At 39.0% G+C, this 21053-nt stretch overlaps 1 protein-coding gene across 4 annotated transcripts in view; it reads right to left on the bottom strand.

Moving 5' to 3' along the window:
- LOC135102203 (serine/threonine-protein kinase atr-like) overlaps positions 1-21053 on the bottom strand; it is a 479415-nt gene that overhangs the window by 70053 nt on the left and 388309 nt on the right. For all 4 annotated transcript variants that reach the window (XR_010269589.1, XM_064007031.1, XM_064007033.1 and 1 more), the window contains 3 exons: positions 18971-19119; positions 4520-4746; positions 2868-3070 (listed from right to left, as the gene is read on the bottom strand). Coding sequence is in view for 3 of the 4 variants with exons in the window: in XM_064007031.1 (XP_063863101.1) it covers positions 2868-3070; positions 4520-4746; positions 18971-19119 (579 nt within the window). In the remaining variant the exon portion in view is untranslated. The remainder of the gene's footprint in view (positions 1-2867; positions 3071-4519; positions 4747-18970; positions 19120-21053) is intronic.

Below are 21053 nucleotides of genomic sequence, written 5' to 3'. Positions count from 1 at the left end.
CTACGCCCTAAGCAATGAATTATGGTAGCTGGACACTATAGCAGCAGCAGGATTGCCTGAGAGGTGTTTGTTTTGGTTCTCGATTACTATGCCTTGTGGCTCGCTTTGTGAGAGGGATGCTAAAATCCCCACACAAAAAAAAAAAAAAAAAAAAAAAAAAGCCATATATCACGATGTTACTGAGTAGGTTGTGTCATACCATATAGTACAGTGTGATTTTTCATTTTTTTCATTGTCCAAATCAATAGTTTTTATACTTGTAATATGCTTTATTTCAGATAATGCTAGCAGTTTACTTGATAATCACACAAAAAAAAAAAAAAAAAACTAATTTGACTACATTCTCTCAATATCATCCATAGTGGATATTGAAAAGTCGATACATCATTTCAATAGTATCATGATGATTAATGTTCTATGTATCTTTACGCACCTGGGATTTACTACAACAATATTTTTGCTCTCTTTCCTACAGTTAGATGAGCAGCAACGACATCTAGCGATTTAGTTCCGAAAACTCTCCATTTCATTTTGCAAGAAGACTACTTGTATCTCTGAATGTTTGTATCTCGGACACCCACTGTACTTATTTCTGTGCTACTTATGTAGATAAAACACTTATTTGCCATAACAATAGTCATGCTGGCTTGTAGGGTCTACTCATCCCAATTTGTGCTATGTCAAACATAACTCAAAGAATTGTCTTAAAATCTGTAATTTGCACAGATAGTATTTTCCCATCAAACCCAAGTCAAGCTGTGTCTATACCATCCAGCTAAGAGCACCTCGATTCCTTTTTGCCATTCATTCTAACTTCTAGGATTTTCATCTGAACAGTGTTTGGTTCATGCATTAATTGGATATTACCACCCAAACAAATTGCTATACCACAGTTGCCAAAGAAGGCAACCACATCTTCATTTATTTTCTGGAATGGTTCAGCTTGCTTATTTAACATCTGTAGATAAGTTGGATCATAGTATAATGGCTGAAAGATAGATGGGACTAACTTTGTGGAGATGTGCTGCTAGTATTTGTGTTTAACCCTTTCCTTCCGACAATCGTATACGAGTATATACGATTGCAAAAATGCGTCCATAGCGACGGCGATCATACCGGTAATCAAGAGTTTTCGTGCCTCAATTTTGAGGTCCAAGCGCGGTTTCTCAAGTCAGATGGTGTGAGTGGAAGTGTCTGGCATGATTCCACATGTAGTGTTGTCACTAGCTCTGGAAATTTAGCGGTAACTAAGCTATTTTCCCTTTCTCTGGGCGACACTTGGCAACCCCAGCGACCCGCCGGGTGGAAAGCACTCGCCGGGTGGAAAGCACCATGATAAGTGTGAAGAGACATTCTGATAAGAGCCAAGGATCTCAGATCATAACTCACCATGGAGCAGGACACAACATATGTATTTAGCAGTGCTTCTGAGTTTGAAGACAGTGACAGTGAATATTTAGAAGAAGAAGCTGAAGAAAGCGAAGACATTAGTGAGGACTCTGAAAATGATTTACAGGATCCACCTCTTTTATCAGAACAGAGAGATGATACCTATCATTCTTTCATGGTAATTTTTTCATTATCTTCGATTTTATAATAAAATGGTAGAAGGTAACTTGTCAGAGAGAGAGAGAAGGAGAGAGAATGTTATTTGCCTGAAACTTGATGTGAAAAGGGATGAAATCTCTCTCTCTCTCTCTCTCTCTCTCTCTCTCTCTCTCTCTCTCTCTCTCTCTCTCTCATTGGAAGTGTACAATTTCCCCTCCAAGATGAGAGAGAGAGAGAGAGAGAGAGAGAGAGAGAGAGAGAGAGAGAGAGAGAGAGAGAGAGAGAGAGAGAGAGAGAGAGAGAGAGAGAGAGAGAGAGAGAGAGAGAGAGAGAGAGAGAGAGAGCGAGAGAGTGTGTGTGTGCGCGCGGCGTCATCGCTCTCTGGGCCGTTTCTGGATGACGGATCACACAGCGGGAGGAGGAGAAATCCTTTATAAGGCATAAACTCAACTTTGAGAGGTCACATCGAGCTACAAAGTATATCATTGTATTCAGAATAACAAAGAGAAAATAATTATTAATATTCAAACAATTTTCTGACAATTTCTATGTTTACCATTTTTAGTCGTCATACAAAACGGGAAAATAATTTAAGCGCCGGAAGGAAAGGGTTAAGGATCCGAGAACATAGGCAGAAACTAATGAATAGTGGATCTTAAGTAGTATGAAACTCATGGCCATTGTAATAATATGGATATCAACATAACATGACAACAAAAAACAATGTGAATTCATTCATTGGACAATTAATGTAAAAGATGAAAGTAATTTAAGTCATGACTTGACTTTAGGCAAATATGAAAGTATTGAGGATGAAAAATTAGGGAAAAAATTAGCAAGAACTATAAGGTACATGAAGAAAGGTAGGACAGTAAGTAACAAAAAACATTATGTGGTAGTGTTAGATAATTCTGACATCTGTGAGTGAGATATGACCATGAAATAAAGGTTAAGGATCTACAATTCAAGCAGTGGAGATAAGATATTAGCAAAATGTTTGTGGTGTGAATAGAAAGAATTGTAAACACAATAAAAAGTGTATGCCTATGAAATGTTTTCATGTTAATTAAAGAAAAACAAAGTAATTGCAGAGAGGTAGGGGAGTTGAAGTGTAATATTGTCTAGTAGTTTAGACTTGGTAAAATAATGGAGAAAAATTAAATGACAAGAAAGACATACAAAAGTAGAATGGATGCTGTAGGAATTATAAGATGATAAAACAGTGGTGGAATACCTGAGGGAAGGGAAGAATAGGGCTGTGATCAACCCTCTGAAAAATTCTAAGGCATGCATCACAAAGTTTATTAGATAATCCTTACCTATTGCTGCATTCAGGGTAGTCAGCTTTTCTTGTAGGAGTTCAATAGAGGAACTATTTTTGCTGCTTGCATTACTAGTGAGTGATTTTCCTTCTCTTACCTCCAGTTCACTCACTCGTGTGCCAAACTCCAACCACAGCCCAAGCATTCGGGGCATTGACTGGTAGATGTGACAACATCCATGCTGGAGGGACTTTCCAAAGCTGTGATACATTAAGAAATTTCAAAACTTAGAACTTATTAACTCACAGTCAGATTGATAATTTCATGGATAAAAGAAAAATGTTATACATGCCACCTAATATAAAAAAAATAAAGAAACAAAAAGAATAAATGATAAAGTTATTCAAGTGAAGTTATATAAACCTCACCTGTCCATGACTGTCAGATTACTTGCAATAGTGTCAATTTCTTCTATTATGATTCACTACCATCAATCTATATATCTCTTGGAGCATGTTGCCAAGACAGAATGTACATACATTCACATTCCTATTCAGAAGATTTCTATATATCTTTTGACTAATTTACCCATTTACAACTAAAGCTAATGACTGTTCCTAACACATAATATATACAGATTTTGGCCAGTCATTTTGATTTTTGTTATGACCAATCATGACACATCCTCACTGTGCCACCTTCATCAAGCAACATTTAACAATTACAGCTGTTTCTACTTTACTCACTTAATTAATGAGTGTATAACTACAAGGCTAATCTTCAATACACTGTTCATATGTTCATTATCAAGTCATCAAAAATTTTCCGCCATAGCCTAAAGGGCAGTAGTGACCATCCAAAAGTAATAAAAAATTTAAATTAATAACTGTAGTAAAGTTTATATCAACTATAATACAATTTACAGTTAAGCTGATGACATGCTTGGTCAGTTATTATTTATATCTTATACTGCCTTCATGTCCTAAATATGTTTTAATACATAAGAATATTTTTTGGTGTAGAATTGGTCTCACTATTTTCTATGTCTATTTTTTTTTTTTTAAGGGATGTGTTAGTTATGTGCAGAAATTAACAGCAAAGTGATCTATGTCCCCTAATTGCCATTGATATGGATGGAGCAGTGTAGCCTATTGGCATACTCTTTCTCCCACTCCTACAATATAATGTAATCCAGTGCTCTTCCTTTTTTTTTTTTTTCATAACTGCTTTCACTGTAGGTATCTTCATCCATTTAGCAAAATCAACGATCATATGTCCTTACATGTTTCTCCCTCCCAAACTAAATCTACCGATCACCTCCTCATCAACCACTTTCTCTTCTATATGCCCATTAAAATCTACTACAATGACTACTCTTTCCTCCCTAGATATACGCTGAACCACTTCCTTATTTCCTCCCAGAATTCATCCTTATCTTCCAACTCACATCCCTTTAGCAAGGCATTAAGCCATTAACACCACTAACAATATTCAACTTCCATCTTCAAACCAATAACAGTATTACATAACCTTTTATACCTTCTACATCACAGTTTTTATTTTTCATTCACTACTTTTCTAATATCACTTCCTCTCTCATCCACATCATGGCAGGTTTGACTATTATCAACTGCAAATTCTTACCAGGAATGTATAGTTGATGAAATCTCATAAGTGATCCTCAATACCAAGTTGAATTACATACATACCTGAGAATGATGTGATGGATCCACTCAACAGGTTTCTCTTTTTTTTCAAGTGAGCTGAGAATACGGTCATAGTACATAGCCAGATGAAAGTGCCCATCTTCCCACTGTCGGTTCATTTCACATGCGTCTCGATAATATTGCTTGATTGTGCTGCCATCTAGGGTAGCTGCTTCCTCACTGTATTTGGCCAGGAGCAGCTTGGCTCGTCCACAAGCCAGACGCTCCTCCTAAAAAGGTGCAATATATGAATATGGTGCTTATGCATGATGATAATGATACCAAGAATGATGCTAGTGATAGGTCATAATCTGTGTGAGCATTCTTAACTTGAATCATCATGGCATTGATAATACAGCATTTGAGACACATTTGTAATGTCAAAGGAAGTCAAAACACCAACATGACTTACCATAAGTTATTAATGACTCAGAAAACCACACCCCCTTCATAAAGGGTGCTCTCCTTCTTTGCTTCTGTTTGGGTCATTCACCCTCCTTTTTCACTCTAAAGAAAACCTCTCCCACTGGGCTCTTGGTTCCCTCTCTCTCCAATACTCTCTCACCGGTTCCACACACAGACCCCATGGTCCAAGGTTGGCTGCCCAGCGCTGGGCAGGACCTTATTTTTGACACTTGTTCACACCCAATACCACAATTCCTTACACATTTATACTGTCAGCTCTTGCTTCCTCTCCTCTCTATCAGTAGGTGCTACTATGTAAATTCCCTCTAGATCCCTTGCTACTCTTGGAGGTTGCTGGCCACTGTTTCTATACTCAATGCATAATCGTTTGCACTTAAATAAGATCTAAAGTTCACAACCAATATTACCTCCCCCTTTGCTATCATGTTATTCAGACTCCTTCACTGCCCCAAAACTTATTGCATGCCACTCCCATAAAACACAGCATTTCCTCTGTTTCAATGTACATACTCTCCTACTTCATTTAATCACCTTGGGCTTTGACATCCAGCTTCAACAGATCCCCTCCAACACTGACATTTTGGGGGACACTGTGGCTGGAAGGGAGGTGAACAAGGCCCACTCCCATCCCTGTCCCACAGACCTTACCACAGACCAGACTGACTTAATGAACACCCTACAAAAAGACTGTGACTTACACAAGAAAAGACACCTGACAGATGCCTTGCAATACATAACACTTGAACATGTCAGACAAGACACATGACAGCATTGGTGAACCCACTCTTCCAGTTGTGTCCTAAAAACTTAAGTTATCAGGATCAGGATAGGACACAGCTACCTCAATGCCCACATGCACAAGCTGGGCCTGACAGACACCCCTTACTTCTCCAGGTGACCCACACAGCCAGATACTCCAACAAATGTAAGGCAGAAACATTTATGCTAGATGGTGCTCCATGTCACACAACAAGAAAAGTTTTGGAATGGTTTGGATTACTCTGACTGGCCACAAACTAGTCATGACCTGAATCATATTGAAAATTTGTGATCAGTAATGAAAAGAGTACTTTAGCAAAGTGGAAAACTGCAGTTGAAAATGTGGGATGAACTACTAAAGGAGCTTCAGCAAGAACTTGCAGACTTATAAAAGGATTATGTATGAAAAAGTGATTTAGATATACTTAAAAGTGCACCTCTCATCATTACTGTACTAGGCTATACTGAAAAGAAGGGATCCAATCAGATACAGCATTACTTAGAATTTTGAGTATAATCTACTCCTAGTAAGGGTTTGTACTATAATTTACCCATAAATAAAATGTATTTTCCACATAAGAATTAATGGAAACATCTGATCCATTCCATCAACCAAGAAATATTCATGTAAAAGTAATTTAAAATGATATTGTGTATACAAATTGCTGTCCCAAATTAAAATAAAACAACAAACAATGATCATGCACACACCTCAATCATGCTTCTTGACAATCTCCTTCATCTCAACTGTAATAATTTTCCTCTCAGCATGTTCCAATAAAGGCTTCATAATGCAGATCATAGTTTTAGCAATGTAAAGTTACAACACTGCTAAAACAGTCAGAAAATAATGTAGGAAAGCACAATACGAGTGCAGAAGTGCTGACGTTGCTAGAGTTAGGATGGACAACAGAGCTGTAGGTTCTGTGATTGAATGAAGGAGACCTCTGAACACCTGATAGTGGAGTGCAACAGGAACAAGGATCAGAGAAGCCAGCTTGTTACAGTACTAATAGCCATCTTTGGGGAGGAGGAATAGCATAGGAGATTAGTGATACAGGTGGATGGAAGGATCATCACAATACCAGGATTATATGGAGATAAGCTGAGTTGAGAAAATAATAAAATGTATTAGAAGATTTTTATCGCAGGGTTGGAAAAAGGACTGAGGAAGCAGCGTAATAATGAAAAAGAAGCAGTACAAAAACATAAACAAGGAGTGAACGAACTAAGAAGCATCACAAAGGGAGACAGGTCACAAGAAGAAGGGCTATGGCAAAGGATGATGCATTCTGCATGTAGGAGAGAAGAACCATTGGCTGTTTTTGGCTCGCTTTCTAAGTTATGCTCTTATATTACAGCAAATTTAGTTTAATATTTATGTTCATCTTATAAATTGGTTGTAAGTCAAGGTAATACTGTACTGGGATACAGGTAGGTTACATGGTTTCCTGTTTTTTATGTTCCATGAATAATTTGCCATATTATGAGTGAATGTCTCACTGTCAGCATCAATATGTCCAAATACCACAACATTTGTCAGCCACTGTATATCTAAACTGGTAATTTACTTCTGATGTTAACATCATATACTGTATGAATGTGATATTCTACATAAAACCCAGTATCTTATCCAAGGACCTGAAATGTACGAATGTGCATTTTTGAGACATGCGACTTTTTCCATATTATTCCAGTACAGTTGGATTGTCACTAATTTGCAGTATTCTTGTGTAAACTGTGTCTAATACAGGGAATCAGTTTGCATCCAAGTCATGCTGCAGTGTGTAGTATTCAAAATTAATATGGGGGATAGGCCACAATAAGTTGAAGAGAAGTCCATAATTCAAGGCAGGATAGCACGAACACGGGGATGGTGTGGGCTGCTACCTACTGCTGCCATCCCTCCCGCTTGCAGTGATAGCACTGAGTATGTCACTGCCACTGCCACTGCCATCCCTGCCAACCCCAACTGATAGTACAGTCAGCTTGCCAGTAAAGCACAACATTCTAGCATGAATCAAGTCTAATATAGGGGTCAGTTTACTTCCAAGCCATACTCCATTGCGGAAACTTAACACATAACATGGGGATGGACCACAACAAGCTGTAACACAGAGCACAATAACACTAATGTCAGCGAGTGCATTGCCAGTGTCATGAAAAAATCTGAGCAGCAAAAATCATCCCAGCATGCATGCACAGTAGTGGATCTTCCCTGTTGGAGAGGCTGAAAACACAGCCCTTAACAACTTGATAAAGTTGTTAAGTGTATATTTTTACATGTGCCTTGTGGTAAACTTCTTTTTCTCTCAACTTGTCACTATTAAGTGGGACAGGATTGGTCTTCTGGGAAACTGAACATTGTTTAGTCCAAGGCCAGGTGTCCAGAATATCTCATTGAGCAGTCGGGGGCAGCTGTGAGGGTAATAGCTCATAAAATATTCTGATCTATTTGTATCTTATACTTATGTCTGTCTTTTCCTGTCTTAGCAAGTCCTTTCTCAGCAAGTGTGAGATGTTGACACTGTATTTTTCCCTGTAGACTGAGACAAGGTGGTGACCTCTGAGGCACTGTAACTGTGTGTGAATTGGCTGAGGTTCACTTAGTAATTTGCCCTGCTCTAGGCTATAAGGGATGTTGCCTAGGGAAAGCTGATTCACATCAGAGCAGCTGTTAGAGGGGCTTGGATCTGGTTGTAACAACTGATATACATATGAACAGATTTATATCTTCACACACTAATAAATTCAAGAACACATTTATTAGCTGAAGAACTCCTGGATGCTTATATTATGATCTAACTGTATTCTGCTGCATTTTGAGTAAGATCATAAGGGGTACATGACCAATACTGAAAAACTTCAAGAGGTACATGAGATTAAAAAGGTTGAGAATCCTTGGTGTAAACAATAGTTCGACCTGTGTCTTTAATGATTGTTACTGTACTGTAGTAGTTTTTATTCATTATCTTTTGATGTTTCATGAATTCTATGTATCTACTACCTTTAGTTATATGCATAAAAAGTTTAAATGTTATAGGTAGTCTGAAAATATTTTATTTGAATTTTTGGTGGACCTCTCACTGCCAGGTTGGAACCATGGCCCTTTTCTGTCATTGCTTTCATTAAAACTCTCATGCTAATTGTGTTTAATGTGGGCTGATAGCAGTACCTTTACTGCCTGGTGAAGGATGGCACACTTGCCTATACAAATCTCTGCAAGATCACACATTTCATTTATGGCATAAATATTAACACTATGAGCTAACCACTCAACAACTCCTTAAAGCCTGCTCCCACCTCGCTGGACCCAATGCATGATTTGTTAATGATGAGAGGTGCACTTTTAAGTATATCTAAATAACTTTTTTCATACACAATCCTTTTATAAATGACGTTAAACTATATTTTACATTTTGTAAGTGAAAATTTGAAACCACATTATATTTAGTGATTTTATAAACGAACATTTCAAACCCTATCTTATTTTATGATTTTGTTAATAAAAATTTTAAATAATTTTATTTCACAATCTTGTTAATGAGAAATATTATTATTACTATGTAACTATTCATGCTCATCCAAATTATATAATGAGTGTATCATGGTGCCCACTGGGGACTGGAGTGACTAGGGAGGAGGGGGGAGTTGCATGGAGGCTGGAGTGATCAGGGCTTGGGGCTGGAATAACTTGAGCTGGACTGATTTGTGGCCTCATTAATTTGTTTCAACCCCTGCCACCACTGTCCCCACCACCACCCTCAGTTATGTCAATTTAGAGACTGACCTGTGCTTGTGTACTCTGCAACTGTAATTCTCTCATGACCTGCAGTGAGGGTCCTTGATTAGATTATTAGAAAACTACTGTTTATCATTTGGATTTAATAATGAACCCTATCAAAGCTTTGCATCCAAATAACATAGAGTGAACACCAACTACAAAAGAACTGAAGTGATTTCAACAGTGAGTGTTCATCAGCTGTATGTGTAAACAATCTTTCAGTGTTTTTAATGATTAGGTTTTGTACTTTACTGGTAATCCAAGTTTAGTATTAGCCTTTAATGGTGTTCACAAGTATCTCAAGTTAATGAGAAAGTTATTTATTCAGGAATATAAAACATATGACGTGGGTTTTAACAATGAGTGTTCATCAGCAGTGTGCAAACAATGGCTCGACATGATTTTTTTTTTTTTTGAATGATTGTTACTATGCTGTGCCAGTTTTTATTCATATTTAACTTTAGATGTTTTATGAATTCCCATTTATTTGTTACTTCCAGTTATATGCATATAAATTTTGAGTGTTGTAAGTAGTCTGGAAATATATTATCTAAATTTTTTGGCATCTGCCTCAGCCGGGTCAGAACCATAGTAAATTTTTGTTATTGGTTTCATTAAAACTAATGTGAATTGTGAATTGTTAGCAGATCTGAACATTAATGGCAACCTGACTGTATACATTTTCATGCAGATCTTGAAAGTAATTTTAAGATTTATCATAACCAGAAATTAATATATTCTATGAAGAATGTATACACCTGGAGAGAGGACCACAAATGTCCCCAGGTCGGACAGGTTTTCTGGTATCGATCCTAAGTGTCTTGGTACCCCACCCTCAACTTTTTCTTCATTAACTTCTGCAACATTTGCAGTCTTAGATCTAATTTTCAATCTGTAGAACACCACCTCTCCTCCACTAAACCTCATATTCTTTTCCTCATTGAAACACAGATGTCTGAGACAGCTGACAGTAGAACCTTTTCTCTTCCCTCCTACTTTATCCTCATTTTCAATCCAAAGCTGGATGTTGCATTCATGTGTGCAACACCTTCACCTGCTCTTGTGCCCATGCTCTTGAATCTTCCGAGTTTTCCAACATCTGGCTATGACTAAAGAGTCACTCTCAAACTAAATTTATCTGTGCTGCATACCTCTTGCTTAACTCCTCTGACTATAAGAAAATCTTGGACTACTTGACTTCCAAAGTGGAGAACATTCTGACTCTCTTCCCTTTTGCAGAGATCTCCATTCTTGGAAACTTTAATGTTTACCACCAGCTTTGGCTTTCCTCTCCCTTCACTGACCATCCTGGTGAACTAGCCTTCAACTTCGCTATCCTCCATGACCTAGAGCAATTTTTTTTTTTTTATGTAGGGCAACAAAAATCCAATAAAAAATATGCCCACTGAAATGCCAGTCCCATAAAAGGGTCAAAGCAGTGGTCAAAAATTGATGAATAAGTGTCTTGAAACCTCACTCTTGAAAGAAATTCAAGTCATAGGAAGGTGGAAATACAGAAGCAGGCAGGGAGTTCCAGAGTTTACCAGAGAAAGGGATGAATGACTGAGAATACTGGTTAACTCTTGCGTTAGAGAGGTGAACAGAATAGGGGTGAGAGAAAGAAGAAAGTCTTGTGCAGCGAGGCTGCGGAAGGAGGGGAGGCATGCAGTTAGTGCATGCAGTGCAATTGGTGCAACACCCTACTCGTATTCCTGACTGTCTTGGAGATATGCCCAACATTCTTGACCTTTTCCTAACCTCTATTCTTTCTGCTTATGCTGTTACCCTCTCTTCTCTATTGGGCTCCTCCAATCACAATCTCATACCTGTATCATGTGTTATCACTCCAGTCCCTCTTCAGGATCCCCCTAAGCAGAGATGCCTTTGGCATACTGCCTCTGTTAGTTGCGGGGGACCTGAAGAGGTATTTTGCTGATTTTCCTTGGAATGACTGCTGCTTCTGTGTCAGGGATCTGTCTCTGTGTGCTGAGTGCATAACAGAGGTGACAGTGTCTGGCATGGAGGCGTACATTTCTCATTCTTTTTCTCAACCTAAACCTTCCAAACCTTGGTTTAACACTGCCTGTTCTTGTGCTATACATGATAGAAAGGTGGTCCACAAAAGGTACTTGGGCCTTCCATCACCAGAATCTCATGCACTTTATATTTCTGCCTGGAACCACACCAAGTCTGTTCTTCAAATAGCCAAAAACTCCTTCACTAATAGAAAATGCCAAAATCTCTCAAGATCTAACTCCCCTCATGACTTCTGGCATCTAGCCAAAAACATCTCCAATAACTTTGCTTCTTCTTCTTTCCCTCCTTTATTTCAACCAGATGGCACCATTGCTATCACATCTATCTCTAAAGCTGAACTCTTTGCTCAAACCTTTGCTAAGAAAACTACCTTAGATGATTCAGGGTTTGTTCCTCCCTCTCCTCCACCCTCTGACTACTTCATGCTACCTATTAAAATTCTTTGCAATGATGTTTTCCATACCCTCACTAGCCTAAACCCTCAGAAGGCTTATGGATCTGATGCGATCCCTCTTATTGTTCTCCGAAACTGTGCCTCTGTGCTTGCACCTTGCCTAGTCAAACACTTTCAACTGTCTCTAAACATCTACCTTTCCTTCTTGCTGGAAGTTTGTCTATATTCACCCTGTTCCTAAAAAGGGTGACCATTCTAATCCTTCAAACTACAGTTTGACTGCTTTAATTTCCTGCCTATCTAAAGTTTTTTAATCTATCCTCAACAGGAAGATTCTTAAACATCTATCACTTCACAACCTTCTATCTGATTGCCAGTATAGGTTCTGTCAAGGCCACTCTACTGGTGATCCTCTGGCTTTCCTTACTGAGTCTTGGTCATCCTCTTTTAGAGATTTTGGTGAAACTTTTGCTGTTGCCTTAGACATATCAAAAGCTTTTGATAGAGTCTGACACAAAGCTTTGATTTCCAAACTACCCTCCTATGGCTTCTATCCTCTCTGTAACTTCATCTCAAGTTTCCTTTCTAACCATTCTATTGCTGCTGTGGTAGACGGTCACTATTCTTCTCCTAAATCTATTAACAGTGGTGTTCCTCAGGGTTCTGTCCTGTCACCTACTCTCTTCCTATTATTCATCAATGACCTTCTAAGCCAAACTTCTTGTCCTATCCACTCTTACGCTGATGATACTACCATGTACTTTTCCACATCTTTTCTTAGACATCTAACCCTTCAGGAGGTAAACATATCACGCAGGGATACTTTGCTATCCTCCATGACCTAGAGCAATTGGTGCAACACCCTACTCGTATTCCTGACCGTCTTGGAGATACGCCCAACATTCTTGACCTTTTCCTGACCTCTAATCCTTCTGCTTATGCTGTCACCCTTTCTTCTCTGTTGGGCTCCTCCGATCACAATCTCATATCTTTATCTTGTCCTATCACTCCAATCCCTCCTCAGGATCCCCCTAAGCGAAGGTGCCTCTGGCGTTTTGCCTCTGCTAGTTGGGGGGACCTGAGGAGGTATTTTGCTGATTTTCCTTGGAATGACTACTGCTTCCGTGTCAGAGACCCGTCTTTGTGTGCTGAGCGCATAACAGAGGTGATAGTGTCTGGCATGGAGGCGTACATTCCTCACTCTTTTTCTCGTCCTAAACCTTCTAAACCTTGGTTTAACACAGCTTGTTCTCGTGCTATACATGATAGAGAGGTGGCCCACAAAAGGTACTTAAGCCTTCCATCACCAGAATCTCATGCACTTTATATTTCTGCCCGGAACCATGCCAAGTCTGTTCTCCAACTAGCCAAAAACTCCTTCATTAACAGAAAATGTCAAAACCTTTCAAGATCTAACTCCCCTCGTGATTTCTGGCATCTAGCCAAAAATATCTCCAATAACTTTGCTTCTTCTTCTTTCCCTCCTCTACTTCAACCAGATGGCACCACTGCTATCACATCTACCTATTTCTAAAGCTGAACTCTTTGCTCAAACCTTTGCTAAAAACTCTACCTTGGACGATTCTGGGCTTGTTCCTCCCTCTCCTCCACCCTCTGACTACTTCATGCCACGTATTAAAATTCTTCGCAATGATGTTTTCCATGCCCTCGCTGGCCTAAACACTCGGAAGGCTTATGGACCTGATTTTGTCCCTCCTATTGTTCTCCGAAACTGTGCCTCCGTGCTTGCACCTTGCCTAGTCAAACTCTTTCAGCTCAGTCTGTCAACATCTACCTTTCCTTCTTGCTGGAAGTTTGCCTACATTCAACCTGTTCCTAAAAAGGGTGACTGTTCTAATCCCTCAAACTACCATCCTATTGCTTTAATTTCCTGCCTATCTAAAGTTTTTGAATCTATCCTCAACAGGAAGATTCTTAAACATCTATCACTTCACAATCTTCTATCTGATCCCCAGTATGGGTTCTGTCAAGGCCACTCTACTGGTGATCTTCTGGCTTTCCTTACTGAGTCTTGGTCATCCTCTTTTAGAGATTTTGGTGAAACTTTTTGCTGTTGCCTTGGACATATCAAAAGCTTTTGATGGAGTCTGGCACAAAGCTTTGATTTCCAAACTACCCTCCTACGGTTTCTATCCTTCTCTCTCTAACTTCATCTCAAGTTTCTTGTTTGTTGTTTGCTGTGGTAGAGGGTCACTGTTCTTCTCCTAAATCTATTAACAGTGGTGTTCCTCAGGGTTCTGTCCTGTCACCCACTCTCTTCTTATTATTCATTAATGATCTTCTAAACCAAACTTCTTGTCCTATCCACTCCTAGGCTGATGATACCACCCTGCACTTTTCCACGTCTTTTCATAGATGTCCGACCCTTCAGGAGGTAAACACATCACGCAGGGAAGCCACAGAACGCTTGACTTCTGATATTTCTAAAATTTCTGATTGGGGCAGAGCAAACTTGGTATTGTTCAATGCCTCAAAAACTCAATTCCTCCATCTATCAACTCGACACAACCTTCCAGACAACTATCCCCTCTTCTTCAATGACACTCACCTGTCCCCCTCTTCTACACTGAACATCCTCGGTCTGTCCTTTACTTATAATCTGAACTGGAAACTTCACATCTCATCTCTAGCTAAAACAGCTTCTATGAAGTTAGGCGTTCTGAGACGTCTCCGCCAGTTTTTCTCACCCCCCAGCTGCTAACTCTGTACAAGGGCCTTATCCGTCCATGTATGGAGTATGCTTCACATGTCTGGGGGGGTTCCACTCATACTGCTCTTCTAGACAGGGTGGAATGAAAAGCTTTTCGTCTCATCAACTCCTCTCCTGTAACTGACTGTCTTCAGCCTCTCTCTCACCGCTGCAATGTTGCATATCTAGATTTCTTCTACTGCTATTTTCATGGTAACTGCTCTTCTGATCTTGCTAACTGCATGCCTCCCCTCCTTCCGCGGCCTCGCTGCACAAGACTTTCTTCTTTCTCTCACCCCTATTCTGTCCACCTCTCTAATGCAAGAGTTAACCAGTATTCTCAATCATTCATCCCTTTCTCTGGTAAACTCTGGAACTTCCTGCCTGCTTGTGTATTTCCACCTTCCTATGACTTGAATTCCTTCAAGAGGGAGGTTTCAAGACACTTATTCATCAATTTTTGACCACTGCTTTGACCCTTTTATGGGACTGGCATTTCAGTGGGCATTTTTTTTTTTATTAGATTTTTGTTGTCCTTGGCCAGTGTCCTTCCTACATAAAAAAAAAAAAAAAGTTATCATTCAGGTGTCATTTAATAACTAATAATATGTTTCTTCATATTAGTTTACAGATATTTTTGCATATATCTATGTATGCCTGTAGCTGGCTTTTATTATAGTTCAGGTGAGATTTCCCTAAAGACAAAGAGCTCTAGCTTTTTCCACCTTATCTTTTCAATATGTTTTTGTTTTTTTTCCAGGTATGGATTCCATACTACTGCTGCATGTTCAAGTGTTGGTATTATAAATGGTGTAATTATTTTCTTAATAATTTTCTCATCTTGGTATATAAATGCTATTCTCATATTTGTTATCTATGTATATGGTCTTCTGGTAATAGCTTGTTGTTTATTTCCTATACCACATCATACACTAAATTTCAGTATAAGTTGGAACCAGCCTAAGTAAACACTAAGACTGATTGACACTTCCTTCTTCGGTCTATTGCCACATGATGACACATTCCTTTGCTGCACTCACCAACTAGCTTTTTTGTATTATTTTCATTTTTCATCAAAATATAATACATGATATATTTTTTTGTTTGCTTTCTCTATTTACTTTAGAAAAGATTATGTTTGGTGTAGTATGTATAGTGTAATGTAAAAAATAGAGATGAGTGTATTGGACGGCATGGTAGCATCCTCAGTGTAAGTGTAGTACAAAAAAAAAAATAAATAAATAAAAATAAATAAATAAATAAAAAATAAATAAATGAATAAATAAATAAAAAGAACATCAACAAAGGGGAACGAACGTAACTATGAAATGACATAAATTGTGACCACTGTAAACTGAAAACTTCCAGTACCAGTATGAAATAGCAAAGATACAACACTGCAGTAAAGTGAAAGAGGTTGAAGGGATTCAGTTAAAAGTTATGTATCAAAGAGACAAAATGGTTTTGACTAATTTGGCAAGAATAACTTTGAGTGGAATCCATCCATATGAGAGGTATACTCCACTGAGGGCCCAGGAAAAGTAAACAATTATGAGGAGAAAAACAGGTGAAGACAACAAAGGACACCCAACTTCTTAGTAGCTATTTTTGCAAGAGATGATATATGAAACTTCCAATTCAGAGATTTTACTAAAAGACAGACCAAGAATGCTTAGTGTAGAAGAGGGAGAAAGTTGTATGTCATCAAAGAGAAGGGAATAGTTGTTTGGAATATTATATTGAGAAGATAGGTGGAGGAATAACATTTTCAAGGCACTGAATGAATAAGTTTTGTTCTGTCCCATTCTGACCATCCTACCCTAATGACTTGAGGTGGCCTAATATGTCCTACACTTTTCCTACATAAACTTATACAACATTAGTAACCTATGATCTGAAATGTATTTCATTAGATTTCCACAGATATCTTACACTACTGGGGGTATGAATTTTCTTACAAACCCAGTGATTATTACACTGTTTTCCTGTTATGTTGGTAACTCAACCATGGTAATATCAGTTTTGGTGCTACTTTTCATGGCCCCAATTCGGCATTAAACTTGGTGCAGTAATGTACTTCTAAATCAATGAGTGCAGAACTTACTCAAAGATGCCTGAGAGAGTGTTTATGAAACCTCCCACCATGTGCATGGTGTAATGTACAGCAAGATAACACAACATAAAATGGAGAAAGTTGTTAGAATGAATGCGAAAAGAATAATAAATGAGAGAGAGAGAGAGAGAGAGAGAGAGAGAGAGAGAGAGAGAGAGAGAGAGAGAGAGAGAGAGAGAGAGAGAGAGAGAGAGAGAGAGAGAGAGAGAGAGAGAGAGAGAGAGAGAGAGAGAGAGAGAGAAAGCCAGAGACGAGACTTAGATGTGTCTTGGTCATGTATGTATTCAGACTAAAACTCTTAAGAGATTTATCTGCATGATTACTTATATCCACCAGGTAAATTTCCTTACTTCCCCTTTTCCATTTAAGTTGAGACTCACCCGGTACTTAGTAGAAGAGCTGCCCTTGGCAATAAAGTAATCATTATTCATCTAGCCTCCTCCAGTTTAATCAGTAGAATTTTTTGAAGTAAAGTGTTTTATTCAAGTAAAGACTGCACAGGGAGCAGTGTCTGTATGTGCATGTATGTGCACACCCACCCCCTCCTTGTACCCACTCCCTTTAGCAACAGAGGGAGAGGCATGTTTTCCATGGTCACTGGGAAGCAGTTGGAAGGAGAAGACGTACTGAGATGTGCTCTTATATTTGAAGGAGACTAAAGCGGGATACAAGTTAGCTGGGTTAGCTGTCTCAAGGGGATAAGTGAGTCATTGCTGGCCATATGCCCCAGTCTATCTGTATAGAACAGGAGTCTCCATAGTAGTCTGCCAGTAAGGGTAGTTGTGTATTACACTCACTATATCCAGGGAAGTGACTCCTTGGCTGTGCGATGGTGCAGGCTGAGCTTACACAGTGAGCAGTGAATGACACTTCTGTGTTGTGGGCATCCGTCTGTAGTAGTTTCTCGTGTCTTGCGTTAGTAAAATTGTCTTAAATACTATTGCTGGCTGATTCACTTCAGCTGCAGAGGACCTAAGTAATTAGCCATGTAGTGAACTTTACTCCCTCCTCAGGTTCAGGAGGCAGTAAATGACACCACTTGCCTTGAGGCTAAAAAACTCTGTTGGACAGTGGAAGGACTGTCACGGTGGGCAGAGGTCCAACGGGGTATCATACCTCGACTATATACATGTTATTGTATGTTAACTGTTTTTCCTAGACATGGTTGTTGATTCTTCTGCAGCTGTGGGTGTTAAGTGTAGTTTGGAGCATTTCCTTGGATTGTGGGTCGGTAAAACAGTCTGGCGACCTCAACTTAGTGTGACCTGGAGTCACGACAATTGTGAATAGGGTGCAGGAATCACAAGGGACCCCATATAGTACCTATTTGTGAGCCCTGCACTGAGTCCACGTAAGAGGTGGCTCAGTGAAACTAGTCCAAGTGCGGCAGCTTTGTGAAGGGGCAGGGATTTGTGGATGTAACAATGGTATAAGCTGGCCATTATATAAACAGCAGTCTTTATAAACTATTAATCAATTTCTCTAGTCAATGGGCTGCTGTCCAGTGACTGAACATTCAAGAATGTGACACCTGACATCCATACACAATAAATTAAATAAGATGCGTTCATTATTGGACTTTCCTCATCCTGATTTCTTTCAGCTGTTTGTGTCTCATATGAATACATGTTTATTGTGGTTCTTGGCCTCATTTCTCAGGAATAAAGAATGAACATGCTATGTAAGATATAATAGAATATATATCATAAGATACAAGCCAAAATACAGTACAAAACTTCAGCCTCCAAAATTTTCTTCAGTCCATAAAAATAATAAAAATAAATAAATAAAAAAAATAAATTAATAAAAAAAAAAAATAAATAAAAAAAAAAAAAATAAATAAATAAAAATAAATAAATAAACAAAGTAAAATCAATGAATAAAAATAAATAAATAAATAAACAAATAAAAAATAAAATAAAATATATAAATAAAAATGAAATAAAATAAATAATAAAAATAAAATTAAAAAGTAATAAAATTAAATGACAAATATAAAAAATAAAATAAATGAAGAATGAATAAATAATTAAGAATAACTAATAAAACAGATAAAAATAAATAAAAACTTTTCACTCTAAAAATCTTTTCCAAAGTATTTCATGTATTCTGGGATGGTGTACCTTACAGGTCTGAGAGTTGAGAAAGTGAGCCATTACAGTGGCTTTAACTATGACTGAAAGGAGTGGTTATAGCCTGCACCATAAGCAAGAATAAGAGGTACCACTTACTTGGCTGCTCTCACTGTTGTCCCCCTTGATAGCGTCACTGGCTGGAAAAAACTTGTCAATGCCACGGTTGAGGGTTGTAACGGCCTGATGATGTTCACCCTTCACCCAATGCCACTTGGCTCTCTCCACAAAGACATCACGACCAAATCCTGTGTGGGTCCAATTTTATGTAAATTTAAGAGTAATTTATATATAAATAAATAAATGAATAAATAAACAACTAAATAATTAAATAAATAAATATACATATCTATCTATATTTAGAGGAGGAGGCAGTAGACACCTGCCGAAACGATAATTACTCCCAGTGAGGTCTGAAGCACTGTTCAAGGGGTGCTGTGAACTTATCATTAAACCCAGCTGTGACCTCACTGTGACACACCCTTTGTGTCTCACAACACAAGGGGGCAGTCACAGCCTGCCCTCTAAAGACAACTCTCTTCCTCCATGCAAAACTACAAGCACCTAATACACACCCTTCACTCAAAAATGTCAAAATTATCATGGTGACTCCTACATCAGCTTTGGATTCCCCATCTGTGGAGGGGACCATAAATGTACCCAGGGCGGACTGCCTTTCTGTTGACAACCCTACGTGTCTTGACACCCCCCTCAACTTTTTCTTCATTAACTTCTGCAACATTCACGGTCTAAGATCTAATTTTCAATCTGTAGAACACCACCTCTCCTCTTCTAAACCTCATCTTCTTTTCATCAGTAAAACTCAGGTGTCTGAGGCAACTGACAGTAGCCCCTTTCCTGTTCCCTCCTACTTTCATTATCCTCATTTTCGATCCAAAGCTGGATGTTGTGTTTATGTGCGCAATGACTTAACCTGCTCTAGTGCCCACCCTCTTTGAATCTTCTGAGTTTTCCACCATCTGGCTATGACTATAGAGTCACTCTCAAACTAAATTTATCTGTGCTGTATACCTCTCACCTAACTCCTCTGACTATAAGAAATTCTTGGACTACTTAACTTCCAAAGTGGGGCACATTCTGACTCTCTTCCCTTTTGTGAAGATCTCCATTCTTGGAGACTTTAATGTTCACCACCAGCTTTGGCTTTCCTCTCCCTTCACTGACCATCCTGGTGAACTAGCTTTCAACTTTGCTATCCTCCACAACCTAGAGCAATTGGTGCAACACCCTACTCGTATTCCTGACCGTCTTGGAGATACACCAAACATTCTTGACCTTTTCCTGACTTCTAATCCACCTGCTTATCCTGTCACCCTTTCTTCTCCGTTGGGCTCCTCCGATCACAATCTCATATCTGTATCTTGTCCTATCGCTCCAATCCCTCCTCAGGATCCCCCTAAGTGAAGGTGCCTCTGGCATTTTGCCTCTGCTAGTTGGGGGGACCTGAGGAGGCATTTTGCTGATTTTCCTTGGAATAACTACTGCTTCCATGTCAGAGACCCGTCTTTGTGTGCTGACCGCATAACAGAGGTGATAGTGTCTGGCATGGAGGCGTACATTCCTCACTCTTTTTCTCGACCTAAACCTACCAAACCTTGGTTTAACACAGCTCGTTCTCGTGCTATACATGATAGAGAGGTGGCCCACAAAAGGTACTTAAGCCTTCCATCACTAGAACCTCATGCACTTTATATCTCTGCTTGGAACCATGCCAAGTCTGTTCTCCAACTAGCCAACTAGCTTTGACACTTTCTGTTAAGAAAGTGTCAAAGCCTTTCAAGATCTAACTCCCCTCGTGACTTCTGGCATCTAGCCAAAAATATCTCCAATAACTTTGCTTCTTCTCCTTTCCCTCCTTTATTTCAACCAGATGGCACCACTGCTATCACATCTATTTCTAAAGCTGAACTCTTTGCTCAAACCTTTGTTAAAAACTCTACCTTGGACGATTCTGGGCTTGTTCCTTCCTCTCCTCCACTCTCTGACTGCTTCATGCTACCTATTAAAATTCTTTGCAATGATGTTTTCCATGCCCTTGCTGGCCTAAACCCTCGGAAGGCTTATGGACCTGATGGGGTCCCTCCTGTTGTTCTCCGAAACTGTGCCTCCGTGCTTGCACCTTGCCTAGTTAAACTCTTTCAGCTCTGTCTGTCAACATCTA

Source organism: Scylla paramamosain, chromosome 7 (genome assembly GCF_035594125.1).
Source record: "Scylla paramamosain isolate STU-SP2022 chromosome 7, ASM3559412v1, whole genome shotgun sequence".
Taxonomy (NCBI): domain Eukaryota; kingdom Metazoa; phylum Arthropoda; class Malacostraca; order Decapoda; family Portunidae; genus Scylla; species Scylla paramamosain.
This window is presented reverse-complemented; position numbering and strand designations above follow the sequence as displayed.